The sequence below is a fragment of the Semicossyphus pulcher genome, unplaced genomic scaffold (assembly GCF_022749685.1).
Source record: "Semicossyphus pulcher isolate SPU_LCO1_2020_fin unplaced genomic scaffold, fSemPul1.0.p SCAF_2, whole genome shotgun sequence".
NCBI lineage: Eukaryota > Metazoa > Chordata > Actinopteri > Labriformes > Labridae > Semicossyphus > Semicossyphus pulcher.
In genome coordinates, this window is record NW_027211693.1 from 20227945 (window position 1) to 20251900 (window position 23956).

General features: G+C 42.6%; 4 protein-coding genes across 6 annotated transcripts in view; all 4 read right to left on the minus strand.

Annotated features, from left to right (window-relative positions):
* LOC138597933 (protocadherin gamma-C5-like) overlaps positions 1-23956 on the minus strand; it is a 456071-nt gene that overhangs the window by 220922 nt on the left and 211193 nt on the right. For 2 of the 3 annotated variants that reach the window (XM_069669527.1, XM_069669520.1), the window contains exon 1: positions 21468-23858. The exons of the other annotated variant lie outside the window; for it this stretch is intronic. In XM_069669527.1, coding sequence (XP_069525628.1) covers positions 21468-23858 — 2391 coding nt within the window. Of the gene's footprint in view, positions 1-21467; positions 23859-23956 lie in introns of those variants that run through there. 3 annotated transcript variants of the gene reach the window in all.
* On the minus strand, positions 2376-4781 carry LOC138598412 (protocadherin gamma-A11-like). The gene has a single exon (XM_069670197.1). It carries the CDS (start codon positions 4779-4781, stop codon positions 2376-2378), a length of 2406 nt encoding a protein of 801 aa, XP_069526298.1.
* Positions 7081-13458, minus strand: LOC138598413 (uncharacterized). Its single transcript, XM_069670198.1, has 3 exons — positions 11071-13458; positions 7250-9688; positions 7081-7146 (listed from the first exon to the last, which is right to left on the minus strand). Exons 1-3 carry the CDS (start codon positions 13456-13458, stop codon positions 7081-7083), a joined length of 4893 nt encoding a protein of 1630 aa, XP_069526299.1.
* Positions 13896-20249, minus strand: LOC138598414 (uncharacterized). Its single transcript, XM_069670199.1, has 3 exons — positions 17821-20249; positions 14214-16563; positions 13896-13907 (listed from the first exon to the last, which is right to left on the minus strand). Exons 1-3 carry the CDS (start codon positions 20247-20249, stop codon positions 13896-13898), a joined length of 4791 nt encoding a protein of 1596 aa, XP_069526300.1.

The window sequence follows — 23956 nt, forward strand, 5'->3', positions numbered from 1 at the left end:
TTTATGCTAAGAACAACAGCAACTGAAAGATTACCCTTTTTTTGGTCCATGCACCAGAGGGTGGAGTGCAAATGTTAGACTGGCCAATAGCGACACCATGAGTGGAATACAACAATTACAGGTTGTACATGTGAACATGTTCTGCTATTATTATCAATAATAGAAGTCAAAGATGTATTATTATCACCACATGACAAGTGGACTCGTTAAACTACAGGAATGATATTGATCTGTTTGCCATTGAATGTCCTAACATAACACAATAAAGGGTACAGAAAAATATAAACACTTACTGTTAATATTACAGAAGAGTCGCACATCAAATTAAAAAACTTAAGTTCCTTTCTCATGTAACATAATATATAAAAATGATGGACCGAAATTAAAACTGCAATTTTCCAAATAAACTGTTATAATGTGCCATGATGAAGTTCTGTGTCTGACAGCTCTATTCTCTGAAACATGTATGCGCTTTCATAACCTTATAAATACAATACGTTCTTGATCAAGATGCAAATACAGAGACTAGAGATTCTACTGAACATCCTGAAAAGGAAGACTCAATGAAATCAGAGCAAACTTAAATGTCATTCAGCAGAGAAATAGGCAGGTAGACAGGAAGGCAGACAGACATATCTGAACAAGTGATGAATATATAAAATATATTTATGTTTGCATGAGCCTGCAACATTCTCTCCCATTCCTATTAAAACTGACAAAAACCACATTTGCAGCATGTCAAACAACTTATATTTCTACTGATTCAGCTGGTCAAACTTAGAGACCCCACTACCAATCAAAAGTCCTCTAACACCATGTATGTGATGTCTTTTTTGTATATATAATTATTAACCCACGACTGATTCAGAATGCACGAAAGCAGAAAATACAACATGGACAAATATGGAAACCTAATGACATATGAGCTTGATGAATCAGAACCTCTCTGACTGGAATCTTCATAAGTTAGACATGCCAGACAGTCACAATGTTATACCAGCTGGGGTCTGCTTTTTATCAAACATACAAAAGGTATCCCAAAAACAGCCTTAAATACTTTGAGAGTGCACGCCTCTGATCAACTGATCCGATTGTGTTTGTGCTGTTAAACATATTTCTTTCTGTGATATATCGACTTGTATCTCCTGTAAGGTTTCCTTTCTTCTCACGATTGCCTAGTTTTGTGACAAATGTTAACAAGCAAGCTGGAGTTCAAATTAAAGTATATTCTGAGACTTATAGAACATGTGCATACAGTGAATGTTTGAGGGCAGTATGGGATCCGATAGGTAAATATAACTAGAATCCAATTTGTGCAATAATACAAACTCATTAAGAAATAAAGAAAGAAATTATTAGTTGATCTGCATCTGTCAGACTTTTCCCCAGAGTTTGGTCCCTCAGCAGTGTGTTGTAATTGTGAGATGACACATTTAAAGTCACTGGTTCAAGACCATGTTGTCAGTTGGAAGTCATGATTTCAAGCGGTCAGGTATAATACAACAAACCAATCATGTAATAATTGTACAAACAATCAACTATATTGAGCAAAAAAAAGGGCTAAAACCAAGAATTATATTTTTGACAACTTCATTCTTCTCTAAGACACGTCAATTTAGCCAGTAAGTGAAAAACTCCTTATGATTATTGATCCAAAGGAAAAGCTTACAATGACAACAGATTAGAGCACCGCAAAACGCACTCAAACATAAAAGCATAAAAAGCTCAATTGTTTTTTTATAATAATAATAACACGAAATAATCTTAAAATATAATAAATAACACGATCTGAATATAAAAATGTAATAAAACCATACATTTATCATTGGTATTAATTCATTGAGACAAAATTAAGGAGTGACAAAATGAAGAGATGAAAAAACTGAAGAAAACCATCTGAAAAAGCATCAAAATAGCAAACGTAATTCAGCACCAAGGACAGAGAAACAACTAACCCAAGCAAGACTCATCGACCAGAGGGACCGATAGATTTCAGAATAAAAAATTCTCAAAAACATGTTTTGTGACGATTGTGAGTATAATGATTAAACTAAAAGTTTAGCACATATGATAGATAGGGGGATACGAGGTTGTTATGGCGAGTTGAATTAGTCAGCACCAGTAACTTCAAATTTGGACTGAAAATAATAATGGGAGACAAACTGACAGGTCTGCGGTGTCTTACCGGTAGGATTTAACTTAGACATCGATGAATAAAAGCCATTACCTGAAGAGCTGAAGACTACAATCTTTAGGAACCATCATGCCTTCCTAAAACGCTGAGACCATTTAACAGGAAATCGAACAATCGCAACCACTACAGAACCGAACAATACATTTGAAAACAGTTAAATCAATACACAAGACGGGATTCATCAGGACTTTGAACGTAAGTTCAGTGACATGAAATGTGACCCTACCTCAGGAGAGTCATCACAGTCTCCAAATACTTCAGCAAAGTCACTTGGGCTTTTCCTCAGAGTCTGGTCAGCAGGCAGTGTGTTGTCATTGTAAGAAGACACGAACTTAAAGTCACTGGTTCTAGACCCTGTCGTCAGGTAGGCGTCATAGTTGTAAGCGCTGCGTAAAGTTCCTGTGCCGTCAACATCTGCGTAATTAGGAGGCAGATAAGCGCTGGGGATGGCCACGGCTCCGTCAAACAACAGTCTGGGCTTTCTCCTGCGACAAAACCTCACACCCAGGATGATGATGATGAAGGTCAGAAAAAAGGTGGACACAGACACCAGCGCGATGATCAGATAAGAGGTCAGCTTGGAGTTCTTCTCATCATAAGAAATGTCCTTCAGTTCTGGCACCTCAGCCAAGTTATCAGAGATCAGTAAATACATGGAACAGGTGGCAGACAGAGAGGGCTGTCCGTTATCTTTCACTGTCACAATAAGGTTCTGTTTCATGCTGTCAGACTCAGAAATGTCCCGCTGGGTCCTGATCTCTCCGCTGTGGACACCAATAGTGAAAAGTCCCGGATCAGTGGATTTCACTATATGATAGGACAGCCAGGCGTTCTGTCCAGAGTCCGCGTCCACCGCTATCACTTTGGACACCAGAGAGCCTCCGTGTGCAGCTTTGGGGACCAGCTCGGTCATGAAGGAGTTGCCCTCCGGGGCGGGGTACAGAATCTGAGGAGAGTTGTCATTCACGTCCGATATGAACACACTCACGCTCACGTTGCTGCTGAGCGGAGGAGAACCGTTGTCTCTGGCCATCACGGCCACTTTAAAGCTCCTGAACTGTTCGTAATCAAACGACCTCACAGCGTGGATCACCCCCGTGTCTCCGTTAACAGACACATAGGACGACACCGGGGCACCGTTCACCTCACCGGCTAACAGAGAATAAATCACTGTACCGTTTTGTCTCCAGTCGGGGTCTCGAGCAGTAACGGAACATAAAGTGGAGCCAGGTTTGTTATTTTCACTCACATATGCGCTGTAGGACTGTTCCTCAAACACTGGTGAGTTGTCGTTGATGTCTGCTACAGATAACTGAACAGTTTTAGAGGACGACAGAGGTGGAGAGCCCTCGTCAGTGGCAGTGATTGTAATGTTGTAATCAGACACTAGTTCACGGTCCAGTTGTCCTGTGCTCACCAGAGAATAATAGTTCTTAATAGAAGGAACCAACTTAAAAGGGACATTTTGCTGAATGGAGCAGCGGACCTTTTGGTTATCATCAGAATCTGCATCCTGCACGTTAATGATGCCCACCTCTGTACCAGGTGACACGTTCTCAGGTACTGGATTTGCCAGAGATTTCACATAGATTACAGGTGTGTTGTCATTGACATCGGTAACATCAATGGTCACCTTAGTGTATGAAGATAATCCTAAACCATCCTTTGCTTTAATGCGCAAATCATATGTGTTAACATTTTCGAAGTCAATCACACCATTAACTGTTATTTTGCCGTTTTTGCGGTCAATACGAAAAACTTTCTTGACATCCTCTGAAACATGTCCAAAGTCATACGTCACATCTCCATTTATTCCCTCGTCTGCATCAGACGCGCTCACTGTGACCACTACAGTATCTAAAGGCGAGTTTTCAGGCAGACTGGCTTTATAAACGGCCTGGCTGAACACTGGGGCGTTATCATTAGCGTCCAGTACAGTGACGTGTATGACTACTGTACCTGATCTCTGAGGAGAGCCTCCATCTAAAGCTGTGAGGAGCAAATTTAGCTCTTTTTGCTTCTCTCGATCAAGCTCTTTATCAAGAACAAGCTCGATATTTTTTCCATCAGCAGCCAAAATGAAATTTTCGTTCTTTTCAAGGCTGTATTGTTGAACTGAATTTTGTCCTACATCCGCATCGTGCGCTTCCTCTATCACAAAACGAGCTCCCCTGTCTGCAGACTCTCGGATTTCTATATTGATTGATTCTTCGTTAAACTGTGGCGAGTTGTCATTTATATCTTGAATGTGTAGAGTAAAGGGGTGCAGTTCCAGGGGATTCTCCAGCACAAGATCGCGTTTTATTACACACGACATCTTTTCCCCACAGAGCTCCTCCCGGTCCATCCTCTCGGCAACAATTAAATCCCCAGTACTTAGATTGATGTCGCAAAAACGTTTACGATTCCCTGCTGCATCGACACGAGCGTTTCTGACAGACAGTTTACTCGAGTCCAGGTTAAGATCCTTTGCTATATTTCCAATCAGAGATCCGCGCTTCGTTTCCTCTTGGACGGAATAGCTCACGTCTCCATTCACGGTTTGCCACATTAGAAAGAAAACCACGCTGCTCAGCTTGAGCCCCATCGCTGACACGCGTTTGTCACAAAAACGGTCCTTGTCTGATTACAGAATTAATACTTTACAGTTCAGTCTGAAGAAATCCGACAGCCCTCCCCAGTTACTCCGCCTTTATGCTAAGAACAACAGTAACTGAAAGATTACCCTTTTTTTGGTCCATGCACCAGAGGGTGGAGTGCAAATGTTAGACTGGCCAATAGCGACACCATGAGTGGAATACAACAATTACAGGTTGTACATGTGAACATGTTCTGCTATTATCATCAATAATAGTAATCAAAGATGTATTATTATCACCATATGACAAGTGGACTCGTTAAACTACAGGAATGATATTGATCTGTTTGCCATTGAATGTCCTAACATAACACAATACAGGCTATGGAAGAATATATACACTTACTGTTAACATCACAGAAGAGTCGCACATCAAATTAAAAAACATAAGTTCCTTTCTCATGGAACATAATATATAATAATGATGGACCGAAATTAAAACTGCAATTTTCCAAATAAAGTGTTATAATGTGTCATGATAAAGTTCTGTGTCTGACAGCCTGGATGCGCTTTCATAACCTTATAAATACAATACGTTCTTGATCAAGATGCAAATGCAGAGACTAACGATTCTACTGAACATCCTGAAAAGGAAGACTCAATGAAATCAGAGCAAACTTAAATGTCACTCAGCAGAGAAATAGGCAGGTAGACAGGAAGGCAGACAGACATATCTGAACAAGTGATAAATATATAAAATACATTTATGTTTGCATGAGCCTGCAACATTCTCTCCCATTCCTATTAAAACTGACAAAAACCACATTTGCAGCATGTCAAACAACTTATATTTCTACTGATTTGACTGGTCAAACTTAGAGACCCCACTACCACTCAAAAGTCCTCTAACACCATGTATGTGATGTCTTTTTTGTATATATAATTATTAACCCACGACTGATTCAGAATGCACGAAAGCAGAAAATACAACATGGACAAATATGGAAACCTAATGACATATGAGCTTGATGAATCAGAACCTCTCTGACTGGAATCTTCATAAGTTAGACATGCCAGACAGTCACAATGTTATACCAGCTGGGGTCTGCTTTTTATCAAACATACAAAAGGTATCCCAAAAACAGCCTTAAATACTTTGAGAGTGCACGCCTCTGATCAACTGATCCGATTGTGTTTGTGCTGTTAAACAATATTTCTTTCTGTGATATATCAACTTGTATCTCCTGTAAGGTTTCCTTTCTTCTCACGATTGCCTAGTTTTGTGACAAATGTTAACAAGCAAGCTGGAGTTCAAATTAAAGTATATTCTGAGACTTATAGAACATTTGTATACAGTGAATGTTTGAGGGCAATATGGGATCCGATAGGTAAATATAACTAGAATCCAATTTGTGCAATAATACAAACTCATTAAGAAATAAAGAAAGAAATTATTAGTTGATCTGCATCTGTCAGACTTTTCCCCAGAGTTTGGTCTCTCAGCAGTGTGTTGTAATTGTGAGATGACACATTTAAAGTCACTGGTTCAAGACCATGTTGTCAGTTGGAAGTCATGATTTCAAGCGGTCAGGTATAATACAACAAACCAATCATGTAATAATTTTACAAACAATCAACTATATTGAGCAAAAAAAAAGGGCTAAAACCAAGAACTATATTTTTGACATCTTCATTCTTCTCTAAGACACGTCAATTTAGCCAGTAAGTGAAAAACTCCTTATGATTATTGATCCAAAGGAAAAGCTTACAATGACAACAGATTAGAGCACCGCAAAACGCACTCAAACATTAAAGCATAAAAAGCTCAATTGTTATTTTATAATAATAATAACACGAAATAATCTTAAAATATAATAAATAACACGATCTGAATATAAAAATGTAATAAAACCATACATCATTATTATTAATGAAAAAGCATCAAAATAGCAAACGTAATTCAGCACCAAGGACAGAGAAACAACTAACCCAAGCAAGACTCATCGATAAACCAAAAAAAATCCACACAACCAGAGGGACCGATACATTTCAGAATAAAAAATTCTCAAAAACATGTTTTGTGACGATTGTGAGTATAATGATTAAACTAAAAGTTTAGCACATAGGATAGATAGGGGGATACGAGGTTGTTATGGCGAGTTGAATTAGTCAGCCCCAGTAACTTCAAATTTGGACTGAAAATAATAATGGGAGACAAACTGACAGGTCTGCGGTGTCTTACCGGTAGGATTTAACTTAGCCATAGATGAATGAAAGCCATTACCTGAAGAGCTGAAGACTACAATCTTTAGGAACCATCATGCCTTCCTAAGACGCTGAGACCATTTAACAGGAAATCGAACCATCGCAACCACTACAGGACCGAACAATACATTTGAAAACAGTTAAATCAATACACAAGACGGGATTCATCAGGACTTTGAACGTAAGTTCAGTGACATGAAATGTGACCCTACCTCAGGAGAGTCATCACAGTCTCCAAATACTTCAGCAAAGTCAGATGGACTTTTCCTCAGAGTCTGGTCAGCAGGCAGTGTGTTGTCATTGTAAGAAGACACGAACTTAAAGTCACTGGTTCTAGACCCTGTTGTCAGGTAGGCGTCATAGTTGTAAGCGCTGCGTAAAGTTCCTGTGCCGTCAACATCTGCGTAATTAGGAGGCAGATAAGCGCTGGGGATGGCCACGGCTCCGTCAAACAACAGTCTGGGCTTTCTCCTGCGACAAAACCTCACACCCAGGATGATGATGATGAAGGTCAGAAAAAAGGTGGACACAGACACCAGCGCGATGATCAGATAAGAGGTCAGCTTGGAGTTCTTCTCATCATAAGAAATGTCCTTCAGTTCTGGCACCTCAGCCAAGTTATCAGAGATCAGTAAATACATGGAACAGGTTGCAGAGAGAGAGGGTTGTCCGTTATCTTTCACTGCCACAATAAGGTTCTGTTTCATGCTGTCAGATTCAGAAATGTCCCGCTGGGTCCTGATCTCTCCGCTGTGGACACCAATAGTGAAAAGTCCCGGATCAGCGGATTTCACTATATGATAGGACAGCCAGGCGTTCTGTCCGGAGTCCGCGTCCACCGCTATCACTTTGGACACCAGAGAGCCTCCGTGTGCAGCTTTGGGGACCAGCTCGGTCATGAAGGAGTTGCCCTCCGGGGCGGGGTACAGTATCTGAGGAGAGTTGTCATTCACGTCCGATATGAACACACTCACGCTCACGTTGCTGCTGAGCGGAGGAGAACCGTTGTCTCTGGCCATCACGGCCACTTTAAAGCTCCTGAACTGTTCGTAATCAAGCGACCTCACAGCGTGGATCACCCCCGTGTCTCCGTTAACAGACACATAGGAGGACACTGGGGCACCGTTCACCTCACCGGCTAGCAGAGAATAAATCACGGTACCGTTTTGTCTCCAGTCGGGGTCTCGAGCAGTAACGGAACATAAAGTGGAGCCAGGTTTGTTATTTTCACTCACATATGCGCTGTAGGACTGTTCCTCAAACACTGGGGGGTTGTCGTTGATGTCTGCTACTGATAACTGAACCGTTTTAGAGGAGGACAGAGGTGGAGAGCCCTCGTCAGTGGCGGTGATTGTAATGTTGTAATCAGACACTAGTTCACGGTCCAGTTGTCCTGTGCTCACCAGAGAATAATAGTTTTTAATAGAAGGAACCAACTTAAACGGGACATTTTGCTGAATGGAGCAGCGGACCTGTCTGTTAGTCTCAGAGTCTCTGTCCTGCACGTTAATGATGCCCACCTCTGTACCAGGTGACACGTTCTCAGGTATGGGGTTAGTCAGCGATTTCAGGTATATAACTGGGGCGTTGTCATTTACATCAGTAATTTCTATTATTAAGGTTGCGTACGACGCCAATCCCAGTCCATCTTTGGCACTTATCTGCATTTCATAAGACGATTCTTTTTCATAATCAATAGATCCAGCAACTTTAACCTCTCCTGTTTTAGAGTTTAGGGAGAAAACCTGGTTCTCATCTGAAACGTCGTCAAATCCATAAATTACTTCTCCATTTATTCCCTCGTCTGCATCAGTAGCACTCACAGTGAGTACAACGGTATCCACAGGAGAGTTTTCAGGCAGACTGGCTTTATAGACGGTCTGGCTGAACACTGGAACATTATCATTAGCATCCAGCACAGTGACGTGTATGACTACAGTGCCTGATCTCCGAGGAGAGCCTCCATCAAATGCGGTAAGCAATAACATGAGCTCTTTTTTGTCCTCTCTGTCTAATTCTTTGTCTAACACCAGTTCACCATATTTCCGTCCACTGCCCTTTGTCTTCACGTTTAATTTGAAATGATCATTCTGCTGAAGCGAGTAGCTCTGAACAGCATTTTCTCCGATGTCTCCATCATGTGCCTCATCAAGGGGAAAACGCGCACCCTTGTCCGCCGATTCACGAATTTCAAAATTCAGTGACTCCTCTTTAAATTGGGGTGAATTGTCGTTGATATCTTGAATGCGGATATTAATACGATGCAGCTCTAAAGGATTTTCCAGTACCAGTTCCTGTTTGAGAACACACGATGCTCTTTTCGCACAAAGCCCTTCTCTGTCAATCCTTTCTTGTACGATCAAGTCTCCGGTGTTGAGATTCACACCGCAGTACTGAACGTTGTTATCCTCAGTATCAATGCGGGCCTTGCGAGCAGACAGTCTGCCCGAATCAAGTCCCAGATCTTTGGCGATATTTCCAATGACAGATCCACGTTTCATCTCCTCCGGGATAGAGTAGCTCACGTCTCCATAGACGGGGTGGAGGGCGAGAAAAACACAAGCAAGGCCGAAACGCAGCGTAAATCTGCTGTATCCCATTGTTACTGCGAGAAAACTTACATATACAGAAAAATATATTGCCAAGTAGTCCTAAAAATACCAACAATTCATTCGCGATTTACTCCAGCAAAAAAAAGCAATCGTCAAATTACAGTCCCACACGAAGCAGTTCTTGTCAACCGCGCTACAAGAGCAGAGTCAGGCTTTAAATTCGATGAAAAAGAAGGGTGGAGAATGACTGTGCTTTGTCGTGTACTGGTGCATACTGACACCATGAGTATTTCTAAGGTATAACAGGAAGATGGAGGAATTTCTTTATTTACATGTTTAGAAAATAGACCAATTCCATACTTCTCATTGATCAGAAAAATACATGGAATAGTTCTTTCTCAGGAAAGGACAGTCATGAGACTGTTTTGGACTCTAAATAGCCATGTGTTTTCAAACACACGTCTTTACAAACAGTGATTGTTAAAAGTTAATGCATTGCCTTCAAAGACACAAAAATCTCAAGAACTGTGAGGATTTGAGAACTCATGAGAGAGATCAAACCTCTTAAACTGGTTTTGCTATGCTTAAACGTTACGTGATGAGGGGGAAAAAACAAGTAAATCTCAACTCCTTTCTTAATATAATAGCAAAAGTGCTGAGATCAAATTAAAAAGCGTGGAGAGAGGGGTGTGATGTCGACATCATAAAAGAACAAGTGAAATTATTCTAAAATGCTTAAATAAAAACTAAAAGAGTTCAGCACCAAGGGCAGAGAAACATAACGTCAGGGAGTTACAACAGCAAAAAAGGCTTAGATAAATAACCACTGGAAAATGCATCGCAACATCGGACAGGTTTCAGCACCAAGGACAGCGACATTTAATGGAATATTAAAATTATAAAGTATACTTCCAGTACGTCATAAATATATAAAAAATAAAAAATGGCGCCATAATTATTCCAAAGGTGCAAAGTAATTGACCGAAAACATGTATTAAACATGAGTTTGTAGAGGGTTCATTCAAATATACACTACCAGTCAAAAGTTTGGACACACTTTCCCATTCACTTGTATAAGAAACTGTGTCCAAACTTTTGACTGGTAGTGTCTGTGTGTATTGCAAATGGTGTAAAGAGATCAGGAAGTTATTACGGCACTCTCACTGGTCGGCATCTGGAGGCAAATCTTGAATGGAAAATAAAACACAAACAAAGCCTCTGACGTCTAAACAGAACGTTTGAAAGTAAAAACGGAACGCTAAAAGATATATCAGGAAAAGCTGGAATCAAAATTATTTAGGAATAAACTTTTTTACTAAACAACAATGAGAGTGATTAAATGCACAATTAAATAAGGCCACCACAACAGCATAGCGGAAAGTTAGAAAAGCAAGAAAACTGACAAAGTAGAAAGAAAATCACGAGAAGGGTTTCTTCAGTACTTGAAAACCTAAGTTCAGTGATAAGAAATGTGACCCTACCTCAGGAGAGTCATCACAGTCTCCAAATACTTCAGCAAAGTCAGATGGGCTTTTCCTCAGAGTCTGGTCAGCAGGCAGTGTGTTGTCATTGTAGGATGACACGAACTTAAAGTCACTGGTTCTAGACCCTGTAGTCAGGTAGGCATCATAATTGTAAGCGCTGCGTAAAGTTCCTGTGCCGTCAACATCTGCGTAATTAGGCGGCAGATAAGCGCTGGGGATGGCCACTGCTCCGTCAAACAACAGTCTGGGCTTTCTCCTGCGACAAAACCTCACACCCAGGATGATGATGATGAAGGTCAGAAAAAAGGTGGACACAGACACCAGCGCGATGATCAGATAAGAGGTCAGCTTGGAGTTCTTCTCATCATAAGAAATGTCCTTCAGTTCTGGCACCTCAGCCAAGTTATCAGAGATCAGTAAATACATGGAACAGGTGGCAGAGAGAGAGGGCTGTCCGTTATCTTTCACTGCCACAATAAGGTTCTGTTTCATGCTGTCAGATTCAGAAATGTCCCGCTGGGTCCTGATCTCTCCGCTGTGGACACCAATAGTGAAAAGTCCCGGATCAGTGGATTTCACTATATGATAGGATAGCCAGGCGTTCTGTCCGGAGTCCGCGTCCACCGCTATCACTTTGGACACCAGAGAGCCTCCGTGTGCAGCTTTGGGGACCAGCTCGGTCATGAAGGAGTTGCCCTCCGGGGCGGGGTACAGTATCTGAGGAGAGTTGTCATTCACGTCCGATATGAACACACGCACGCTCACGTTGCTGCTGAGCGGAGGAGAGCCGTTGTCTCTGGCCATCACGGCCACTTTAAAGCTCCTGAACTGTTCATAATCAAACGACCTCACAGCGTGGATCACCCCCGTGTCTCCGTTAACAGACACATAGGAGGACACCGGGGCACCGTTCACCTCACCGGCTAACAGAGAATAAATCACTGTACCGTTTTGTCTCCAGTCGGGGTCTCGAGCAGTAACGGAACATAAAGTGGAGCCAGGTTTGTTATTTTCACTCACATATGCGCTGTAGGACTGTTCCTCAAACACTGGTGGGTTGTCGTTGATGTCTGCTACAGATAACTCAACAGTTTTAGAGGACGACAGAGGTGGAGAGCCCTCGTCAGTGGCAGTGATTGTAATGTTGTAATCAGACACTAGTTCACGGTCCAGTTGTCCTGTGCTCACCAGAGAATAATAGTTTTTAATAGAAGGAACCAACTTAAAAGGGACATTTTGCTGAATGGAGCAGCGGACCTGTCTGTTAGTCTCAGAGTCTCTGTCCTGCACGTTGATGATGCCCACCTCTGTACCAGGTGACACGTTCTCAGGTATGGGGTTAGTCAGTGATTTCAGATATATAACTGGGGCGTTGTCATTTACATCAGTAATTTCTATAATTAACGTTGCGTATGAAACTAGTCCTAGACCATCTTTTGCACTTATCTGCATTTCATAGGATGACTCTCTTTCATAATCGATGGCTCCAGATACTCTCACCTCACCCGATTTAGAATGTAAAGAAAATACGTTATTTTCATCTGAAACATGATCAAATGCAAAAGTAATTTCACTATTTAATCCCTCGTCTGCATCAGCAGCACTCACAGTGATCACTAATGTATCCACAGGAGAGTTTTCAGGCAGACTGGCTTTATAAACGGTCTGGCTGAACACTGGAACATTATCATTAGCATCCAGCACAGTGACGTGTATGACTACAGTGCCTGATCTCCGAGGAGAGCCTCCATCAAATGCGGTAAGCAATAACGTGAGCTCTTTTTTGTCCTCTCTGTCTAATTCCTTGTCTAAAACTAATTCGCAGTATTTTCTTCCTCCTGACTTTGTGTTTACATTTAATTTAAAATGGTCATTCTGCTGAAGCGTGTAGCCCTGAACAGCATTTTCTCCGATGTCTCCATCATGTGCCTCTCCAAGTAGGAACCGTTCACCCTTGTCAGCTGATTCCCGTATTTCAATCCTAAGTGACTCCTCTTTAAATTGGGGTGAATTGTCGTTAATATCTTGAATGCGAACATTAATACGGTGCAGCTCTAAAGGATTTTCCAGTACCAGTTCCTGTTTGAGAACACACGATGCTCTTTTCGCACAAAGCCCTTCTCTGTCAATCCTTTCTTGTACGATCAAGTCTCCGGTGTTGAGATTCACACCGCAGTACTGAACGTTGTTATCCTCAGTATCAATGCGGGCCTTGCGAGCAGACAGTCTGCCCGAATCAAGTCCCAGATCTTTGGCGATATTTCCAATGACAGATCCACGTTTCATCTCCTCCGGGATAGAGTAGCTCACGTCTCCATAGACGGGGTGGAGGGCGAGAAAAACACAAGCAAGGCCGTAATGCAGCGTAAATCTGCTGTATCCCATTGTTATTGCAAGAAAACGCACATATACAGAAAACTGTATTGCCAAGTAGTCCGAAATATATCAACAATTCATTCGTGATTTACTCCAGCAACAAAAACAGTATTGAAATTGTAGTCCCACACGAAGCAGTTTTGTCAACCGCGCTACAAGAGCAGAGTCAGGCTTTAAATTCGATGAAAAAGAAGGGTGGAGAATGACTGAACTTTGTCGTCTATTGGTGCATACTGACACCATGAGTATTTCTAAGGTATAACAGCAAGATGGAGGAATTTGTTTATTTACATGTTTAGAAAATAGACCAATTCCATGCAACGTATTTATCAGAAAAATACTTGGAATAAATCAGTGTCGGGAAGGACAGCCATGAGACTGTTGTGGACTTTAAATAGTTTTGTGTTTTCAAACACACGTTTTACAAGACATTGCTTGGTTCAAAGTTAATGCATTGCCTACAAAGACACAATGATCTTCAGTAATGTGAGGATTTTGACAAGTCAGGAGATTGATCAAACCTCTTTAATAGGTCTTGGTATGCTTAAACGTTGCGTGATGACGGGAAAATAATCCAAATTTAAAATAAAAAATATTCAGGAACAATCAATGATTCTAAGCAACCCTTGAACTGATTCCATGTACACTAAACATATGCCACCATAACAATAAAAAAAGTACAACTAACACAGTCAATACGAGCAACGAGAAGGGCTTCATCAGGATTTTGAACCTAAGTTCAGTAATATGAAATGTAACCCTACCTCAGGAGAATCATCACAATCTCCAAAGACATCAGCAAAGTCAGATGGGCTTTTCCTCAGAGTCTGGTCAGCAGGCAGTGTGTTGTCATTGTAAGAAGACACGAACTTAAAGTCACTGGTTCTAGACCCTGTTGTCAGGTAGGCGTCATAGTTGTAAGCGCTGCGTAAAGTTCCTGTGCCGTCAACATCTGCGTAATTCGGAGGCAGATAAGCGCTGGGGATGGCCACTGCTCCGTCAAACAACAGTCTGGGCTTTCTCCTGCGACAAAACCTCACACCCAGGATGATGATGATGAAGGTCAGAAAAAAGGTGGACACAGACACCAGCGCGATGATCAGATAAGAGGTCAGCTTGGAGTTCTTCTCATCATAAGAAATGTCCTTCAGTTCTGGCACCTCAGCCAAGTTATCAGAGATCAGTAAATACATGGAACAGGTGGCAGAGAGAGAGGGCTGTCCGTTATCTTTCACTGACACAATAAGGTTCTGTTTCATGCTGTCAGACTCAGAAATGTCCCGCTGGGTCCTGATCTCTCCGCTTTGGACCCCAATAGTGAAAAGTCCCGGATCTGTGGATTTCACTATATGATAGGACAGCCATGCGTTCTGTCCGGAGTCCGCGTCCACCGCTATCACTTTGGACACCAGAGAGCCTCCGTGTGCAGCTTTGGGGACCAGCTCGGTCATGAAGGAGTTGCCCTCCGGGGCGGGGTACAGTATCTGAGGAGAGTTGTCATTCACGTCCGATATGAACACACTGACGCTCACGTTGCTGCTGAGCGGAGGAGAACCGTTGTCTCTGGCCATCACGGCCACTTTAAAGCTCCTGAACTGTTCGTAATCAAACGACCTCAAAGCGTGGATCACCCCCGTGTCTCCGTTAACGGACACATAGGAGGACACCGGGGCACCGTTCACCTCACCGGCTAACAGAGAATAAATCACTGTACCGTTTTGTCTCCAGTCGGGATCTCGAGCAGTAACGGAACATAAAGTGGAGCCAGGTTTGTTATTTTCACTCACATATGCGCTGTAGGACTGTTCCTCAAACACTGGTGGGTTGTCGTTGATGTCTGCTACAGATAACTCAACAGTTTTAGAGGACGACAGAGGTGGAGAGCCCTCGTCAGTGGCAGTGATTGTAATGTTGTAATCAGACACTAGTTCACGGTCCAGTTGTCCTGTGCTCACCAGAGAATAATAGTTTTTGATAGAAGGAACCAACTTAAAAGGGACATTTTGCTGAATGGAGCAGCGGACCTGTCTGTTAGTCTCAGAGTCTCTGTCCTGCACGTTGATGATGCCCACCTCTGTACCAGGTGACACGTTCTCAGGTATGGGGTTGGTCAGTGATTTCAGATATATAACTGGGGCATTGTCATTTATATCAGTAACATCTATAATGACTTTGGCATAAGAGGTTAATCCCAAACCATCTTTTGCAGTAACACGTAGTTCAAACGATGATGCAGTTTCAAAATCAACTGTTGTCGTCAATTTTATATCACCTGTCTTATGATCTATGGTAAATATGGACTTGATGTCTTCTGAAACGTGTCCAAAATCATATGTAACGTCTCCATTTAATCCCTCATCTGCATCAGTAGCACTCACTGTCAGAACAACAGTACCCAGAGGAGAGTTTTCGGGTAGGCTGACTTTATAAACGGCCTGGCTAAACACTGGCACGTTATCATTAGCATCTAGTACAGTGACGTGAATGACTACGGTACCTGATCTTGGGGGTGAACCACCATCCAGAGCTGTCAGTAGAAGACTGATCTCTTTTAGTTTTTCGCGGTCTAGCTCTTGGTTCAGAACAAGCTCCACAGAATTAGCTCCAACGCCCAGAACGAAATTATCATTCCTTTGGAGGCTGTACGTCTGAACGGAATATTTGCCTACATCCGCATCATGTGATTCTTCTATTGGAAAACGAGCACCTTTAACCGCGGATTCACGAATATCTATATGGATCAATTCCTTATTAAACTGGGGAGAGTTATCATTTATATCCTGGACATGGAGACTAATTCGATGCAATTCTAACGGATTCTCTAACATGAGTTCTTGTTTCAACACGCAGGAAGCTTTGTCTCCACAAAGGCCCTCTCTGTCGATCCTTTCAGAAACAGTCAGATCCCCGTTACGGAGGTTTATGTCACAATAACGTTTGTCGCTCTCCTCAGTATCAATGCGAGCCTTTCGAGCGGATAGTCTGCTCGTTTCAAGACCCAAATCCTTGGCGATGTTTCCGATCACGGATCCGCGTTTCATCTCCTCCGGAAAAGAATAGCTGATATCTCCATTGGTGACGTGCAAGGAAAAGAGCAGTAAACCGACAGCACAGCTTTGTAATGCCAGTCCCGTGAAAGTCATCATGACACCGATCCGAAACAGTAAAGTTTTCCTTTGCAAAAGGCGGGATGGATCCAGAAAAATTAAGGATTTGAACCAAAATAAACCAAATCCAAGATCAGATCTCTGCCTCTCTGGACGATCAACTGCAGCACCTTTAGTCACATTAAGCGTCGACAACAGTGGGTGGATGTCGACACTAAATCTACTTCAGCTGGTGCACAGCGACATCGTGAGTCTCCTTAAGAAATTGCAACCTTCCACAAGCAGCAAGTCTGCAAACTGATAAAATATCAATAACAGCATATATGGAGAGTATAGTAAATTCAAGAGGGGATCATTAATCGAAATGAGTAAATTGTTGGGAAAAAGTTTAGAACATAAGACATAATACAGTTTAATAATTGTATTAAATAAGATATAACATAACAAGACGTGTTATTTTGTCCCTAAAAAGCAGCCAGAGAGCAACGGGGAGTTTCAGCACCAAGGACAGAGACATATACAAATTGGATTCAAGTCTCGAAGACGCACATATTCAGTGCAGAGTGAACAGATAATTACAAGACAAACGGGGAAATTGCACTTATCAAAAGTTGGTCTTGAAATTAATCGTAACACAGACTGAAAAAACAAAACAAACAGAGGCCTATTATTTTTGAAGTTCAATGTTAAGAGGGACCAAAACAATTTAAGACTGGGAGGGTAAAGGTGTAGAAGTGGGAATAAATATCAGAAATACTTCATGTTTCAACAGAAATACTGAGAAAGTGCTCATATATAGGCTACACTTTTTGCAGCACTACAAAATGGCTTGTGTTTGGTTAACACTTACCAGAAAAAGCGACAGACTAGAATAAAAAGTTGCCAAGATTCCACGACTTCAACAGATATTCCAAGAAAGTCATTATGTAGTTATGATCCACTGTCTGTAACACAGCTAAAGGACATGAGATGGGTGAGCCCAATATAATAATGCCCAGGAAAGGGAACTCACTGGAATCAGATTTCCTCCAAACTCAAGAAGTTGATCAACGAAGAGAAACCAAAATCAAAGTAACATAATTTCATGATTTCACTCAATCAAATATGAATAGAAATGCTCAAATGAGGATCAAATAAAAAAAAACAACCGATTAAAACTTGAAGTCACTGTTAACTTGAGCTTTAATGAACCAAACAAAGTTCTTCAAAACTCTTCAGGAGTAAAACCTAAAAGGAGACCTGTTATATATCATCTACAACTGACCAGTTTAGTGGCACGAAAGATACAAAACAGCATTTGGCACATGTCCCTACCTCAGGAGAATCATCACAGTCTCCAAATACTTCAGCAAAGTCACTTGGACTTTTCCTCAGAGTCTGGTCAGCAGGCAGTGTGTTGTCATTGTAAGAGGACACGAACTTAAAGTCACTGGTTCTAGACCCTGTTGTCAGGTAGGCGTCATAGTTGTAAGCGCTGCGTAAAGTTCCTGTGCCGTCAACATCTGCGTAATTAGGAGGCAGATAAGCGCTGGGGATGGCCACTGCTCCGTCAAACAACAGTCTGGGCTTTCTCCTGCGACAAAACCTCACACCCAGGATGATGATGATGAAGGTCAGAAAAAAGGTGGACACAGACACCAGCGCGATGATCAGATAAGAGGTCAGCTTGGAGTTCTTCTCATCATAAGAAATGTCCTTCAGTTCTGGCACCTCAGCCAAGTTATCAGAGATCAGTAAATACATGGAACAGGTGGCAGAGAGAGAGGGCTGTCCGTTATCTTTCACTGACACAATAAGGTTCTGTTTCATGCTGTCAGATTCAGAAATGTCCCGCTGGGTCCTGATCTCTCCGCTGTGGACACCAATAGTGAAAAGTCCCGGATCAGTGGATTTCACTATATGATAGGACAGCCAGGCGTTCTGTCCGGAGTCCGCGTCCACCGCTATCACTTTGGACACCAGAGAGCCTCCGTGTGCCGCTTTAGGGACCAGCTCGGTCATGAAGGAGTTTCCCTCCGGGGCGGGGTACAGTATCTGAGGAGAGTTGTCATTCACGTCCGATATGAACACACGCACGCTCACGTTGCTGCTGAGCGGAGGAGAACCGTTGTCTCTGGCCATCACGGCCACTTTAAAGCTCCTGAACTGTTCATAATCAAACGACCTCACAGCGTGGATCACCCCCGTGTCTCCGTTAACCGACACATAGGAGGACACCGGGGCACCGTTCACCTCACCGGCTAACAGAGAATAAATCACTGTACCGTTTTGTTTCCAGTCGGGGTCTCGAGCAGTAACGGAACATAAAGTGGAGCCAGGTGTGTTATTTTCACTCACATATGCGCTGTAGGACTGTTCCTCAAACACTGGTGGGTTGTCGTTGATGTCTGCTACAGATAACTCAACAGTTTTAGAGGAGGACAGAGGTGGAGAGCCCTCGTCAGTGGCAGTGATTGTAATGTTGTAATCAGACACTAGTTCACGGTCCAGTTGTCCTGTGCTCACCAGAGAATAATAGTTTTTAATAGAAGGAACCAACTTAAAAGGGACATTTTGCTGAATGGAGCAGCGGACCTGTCTGTTAGTCTCAGAGTCTCTGTCCTGCACGTTAATGATGCCCACCTCTGTACCAGGTGACACGTTCTCAGGTATGGGGTTAGTCAGTGACTTCAGATATATAACTGGGGCGTTGTCATTTATATCAGAAACATCTATAATGACTTTGGCATAAGAGGTTAATCCCAAACCATCTTTTGCAGTGACACGCAGTTCAAACGATGATGCAGTTTCAAAATCAACTGTTGTCGTCAATTTTATATCACCTGTCTTATGATCTATGGTAAATATGGACTTGATGTCTTCTGAAACGTGTCCAAAATCATATGTAACGTCTCCATTTAATCCCTCATCTGCATCAGTAGCACTCACTGTCAGAACAACAGTACCCGGTGGAGAGTTTTCGGATAGGCTGGCTTTATAAACGGCCTGGCTAAACACTGGCACGTTATCATTAGCATCTAGTACAGTGACGTGAATGACTACGGTACCTGATCTTGGGGGTGAACCACCATCCAGAGCTGTCAGTAGAAGATTGATCTCTTTTAATTTTTCGCGGTCTAGCTCTTGGTTCAGAACAAGCTCCACAGAATTAGTTCCAACGCCCAGAATGAAATTATCGTTCCTTTGGAGGCTGTACGTCTGAACGGAATATTTGCCTACATCCGCATCATGTGCTTCTTCTATTGGAAAACGAGCACCTTTATCCGCGGATTCACTTATATCTATTTGTATCAATTCCTTATTAAATTGAGGGGAGTTATCATTTATATCCTGGACATGGAGACTAATTCGATGCAATTCTAACGGATTCTCTAACATGAGTTCTTGTTTCAACACGCAGGAAGCTTTGTCTCCACAAAGGCCCTCTCTGTCGATCCTTTCAGAAACAGTCAGATCCCCGTTACGGAGGTTTATGTCACAATAACGTTTGTCGCTCTCCTCAGTATCAATGCGGGCCTTTCGAGCGGATAATCTGCTCGTTTCAAGACCCAAATCCTTGGCGATGTTTCCGATCACGGATCCGCGTTTCATCTCCTCCGGAAAGGAATAGCTGATATCTCCATTGGTGACGTGCAAAGAAAAGAGCAGTATACCGACAGCACAGCATTGGATTGCCAGTCCCGTGAAAGTCATCATGACACCGATCCAACAGAGTAAAGCTTTCCTTTGCAAAAGGCGGGATAGATCCAGAAAAAATGAAAGATTTGAACCAAACTAAACCAAATCCAAGACCAGATCTCTGCCTCTCTGGACGATCAACTGCAGCACCTTTAGTCACATTAAGCGTCGATAACAGTGGGTGGATGTCGACACTAAATCTACTTCAGCTGGTGCACAGCGACATCGTGAGTCTCCTTAAGAAATTGCAACCTTCCACAAGCAGCAAGTCTGCCAGTGAGAAATTATCAATAACAGCATATATGGAGAGAGTATGTTCATTTCAAGAGGGGATCATTAATCGAAATGAGTAAATTGTTGGGAAAAAGTTTAGAACATAAGACATAATACAGTTTAATAATTTAATTAAATAAGATATAACATAACAAGACGTGTTATTTTGTCCCTAAAAAGCAGCCAGAGAGCAACAGGGCGTTTCAGCACCAAGGGCAGAGACATATACAAATTAGATTCAAGTCTCGAAGACGCACGTATTCAGTGCAGAGTGAACAGATAATTACAAGAGAAACGGGGAAAATTGCACTTATCAAAAGTTGGTCTTGAAATTAATCGTAACACAGACTGAAAAAAACAAAACAAACAGAGCCCTATTATTTTTGAAGTTCAATGTTAAGTGGGACCAAAACAATTGAAGACAGGGAGGGGACAGGTGTAGTAGTGGTAAGAAGAAATATCAGAAATACTGACAAAGTGCTCATATATAGGCTACACTTTTTGCAGCACTACTAAATGGCTTGTGTTTGGTTAACACTTACCAGAAAAAGCGACAGACAAGAATAAAAAGTTGCCAAGATTCCACGACTTCAACAGATATTCCAAGAAAGTCATTATATAGGTATGATGCACTGTCTGTAACACAGCTTTAGGACATGAGAAGGGTAAGCCCATAATACCACACAGGAAAGGGAATTCACTGGAATCAGATTTCCTCCAAACTCAAGAAGTTGATCAACTAATAGAAACCAAAAGGAAAAGCAACATAATTTCAGTATCAAATGAAAAAAAGGACAAATTCAATCTTGAAGTCGCTGTTAACTTGAGCTTTAATAAACCAAACAAAGTTCTTCAAAACTCTTCAGGAGTAAAACCTGAAAGGAGACCTGTTATATCATCTACAACTGACCAGTTTAGTGGCACGAATGATACAAAATAGTATTTGGCACATGTTCCTACCTCAGGAGAATCATCACAGTCTCCAAAAACATCAGCAAAGTCAGATGGGCTTTTCCTCAGAGTCTGGTCAGCAGGCAGTGTGTTGTCATTGTAAGATGACACGAACTTAAAGTCACTGGTTCTAGACCCTGTTGTCAGGTAGGCGTCATAATTGTAAGCGCTGCGTAAAGTTCCTGTGCCGTCAACATCTGCGTAATTAGGAGGCAGATAAGCGCTGGGGATGGCCACTGCTCCGTCAAACAACAGTCTGGGCTTTCTCCTGCGACAAAACCTCACACCCAGGATGATGATGATGAAGGTCAGAAAAAAGGTGGACACAGACACCAGCGCGATGATCAGATAAGAGGTCAGCTTGGAGTTCTTCTCATCATAAGAAATGTCCTTCAGTTCTGGCACCTCAGCCAAGTTATCAGAGATCAGTAAATACATGGAACAGGTGGCAGAGAGAGAGGGTTGTCCGTTATCTTTCACTGACACAATAAGGTTCTGTTTCATGCTGTCAGATTCAGAAATGTCCCGCTGGGTCCTGATCTCTCCGCTGTGGACACCAATAGTGAAAAGTCCCGGATCAGTGGATTTCACTATATGATAGGACAGCCAGGCGTTCTGTCCGGAGTCCGCGTCCACCGCTATCACTTTGGACACCAGAGAGCCTCCGTGTGCAGCTTTGGGGACCAGCTCGGTCATGAAGGAGTTGCCCTCCGGGGCGGGGTACAGTATCTGAGGAGAGTTGTCATTCACGTCCGATATGAACACACTCACGCTCACGTTGCTGCTGAGCGGAGGAGAACCGTTGTCTCTGGCCATCACGGCCACTTTAAAGCTCCTGAACTGTTCGTAATCAAACGACCTCACAGCGTGGATCACCCCCGTGTCTCCGTTAACAGACACATAGGAGGACACCGGGGCACCGTTCACCTCACCGGCTAGCAGAGAATAAATCACTGTACCGTTTTGTCTCCAGTCGGGGTCTCGAGCAGTAACGGAACATAAAGTGGAGCCAGGTTTGTTATTTTCACTCACATATGCACTGTAGGACTGTTCCTCAAACACTGGTGGGTTGTCGTTGATGTCTGCGACAGATAACTCAACAGTTTTAGAGGACGACAGAGGTGGAGAGCCCTCGTCAGTGGCAGTGATTGTAATGTTGTAATCAGACACTAGTTCACGGTCCAGTTGTCCTGTGCTCACCAGAGAATAATAGTTTTTAATAGAAGGAACCAACTTAAAAGGGACATTTTGCTCAATGGAGCAGCGGACCTGTCTGTTAGTCGTAGAGTCTCTGTCCTGCACGTTAATGATGCCCACCTCTGTACCAGGTGACACGTTCTCAGGTATGGGGTTAGTCAGTGATTTCAGGTATATTAACGGGGCATTATCATTCACATCAGTGATATCAATAATCACCTTCGCTTCTGAAGACAGACCATAACCATCTTTGGCCTCAACAAACACTTCATATTTGGGTCCCTCTTCATAATCTATGCCACCTGCTACACTGATCACTCCACTTTTCTCATCTAGTGAAAAAAGCTTCTGTGATTTATCAGAAATTCGGCTAAATTCATACGTAACCTCTCCGTTGACACCTTCGTCAGCGTCTGATGCACTTAAAGTGATAACTGGGGTATTAATGGGTGAGTTTTCCGCTATTGTCCCTGTATATACGGCCTCTGTGAACACTGGGGCGTTATCATTAGCATCAAGTACAATGACGTGTATGACTACAGTCCCGGATCTCTGAGGAGAGCCTCCATCCACAGCTTTGAGCAATAATTTCATTTCCTGCTGCTCCTCTCGGTCTAACTCCTTATCTAACACCAACTCACCATATTTATTACCAGAACTCGTCGTCTGCATGTTGAACACAAAGTGGGGGTTTTGTTCCAAATTGTAGCTCTCAACTGAGTTCTTGCCTACATCAGCGTCTTGTGCTGCATTTATGCGATACCTAGCCCCTTTGGCAGCTGATTCTCTGATTTCAAGCTTTATAATATCCTTCGGGAAAATTGGCGCATTGTCGTTTACGTCCTGCACCTGCAGGGACAACCGGTGCAATTCTAATGGATTCTCTAAAAGCAATTCGAATCTAAGAACACACGAAGGCTTCTCTCCACAGTGCTCCTCTCGGTCTATTCTTTCAGAAACGAATAAATCCCCGCTCCGGAGGTTAATCCCGCAGTATTGTTTGTCGTTGCCCTCCATGTCAACACGAGCTTTGCGAGCAGACAGTCTGCCCACCTCCAGGCCGAGATCCTTGGCGATATTTCCAATCACAGATCCGTGCTTCAGCTCCTCCTGCACAGCATAGCTCAGGTCTCCGTGTGCGTAATGCACCACAACAAAGAGAAAGACAAAGCCGCAGCACTGAAGAACGCTCCGTCGATACATCGTCCTAAAACAGTACTACACCAGTTTATACACGGTAGTCTCGACCACTAAATTCAGTTATAGTACAATAGATGTGCCTTCCAAGCATGTGTCGTCGG

What these genes read in the sequence shown, in the direction of transcription:
- LOC138598412 (XM_069670197.1), bottom strand. Translation starts at nt 4,781, where the DNA reads ATGGGGCTCAAGCTGAGCAGCGTGGTTTTCTTTCTAATGTGGCAAACC.
- LOC138598414 (XM_069670199.1), bottom strand. Translation starts at nt 20,249, where the DNA reads ATGACTTTCACGGGACTGGCAATCCAATGCTGTGCTGTCGGTATACTG. An exon ending in TCTTTCGTGCCACTAAACTG is followed by an intron (nt 16,564 to 17,820) that starts GTCAGTTGTAGA and finishes GGCATTACAAAG; the next exon opens with CTGTGCTGTCGGTTTACTGC.
- LOC138598413 (XM_069670198.1), bottom strand. Translation starts at nt 13,458, where the DNA reads ATGGGATACAGCAGATTTACGCTGCATTACGGCCTTGCTTGTGTTTTT. An exon ending in ACTGTGATGACTCTCCTGAG is followed by an intron (nt 9,689 to 11,070) that starts GTAGGGTCACAT and finishes TGGTATTTTTAG; the next exon opens with GACTACTTGGCAATATATTT. An exon ending in ACTGTGATGACTCTCCTGAG is followed by an intron (nt 7,147 to 7,249) that starts GTAGGGTCACAT and finishes TCGGTCCTGTAG; the next exon opens with TGGTTGCGATGGTTCGATTT.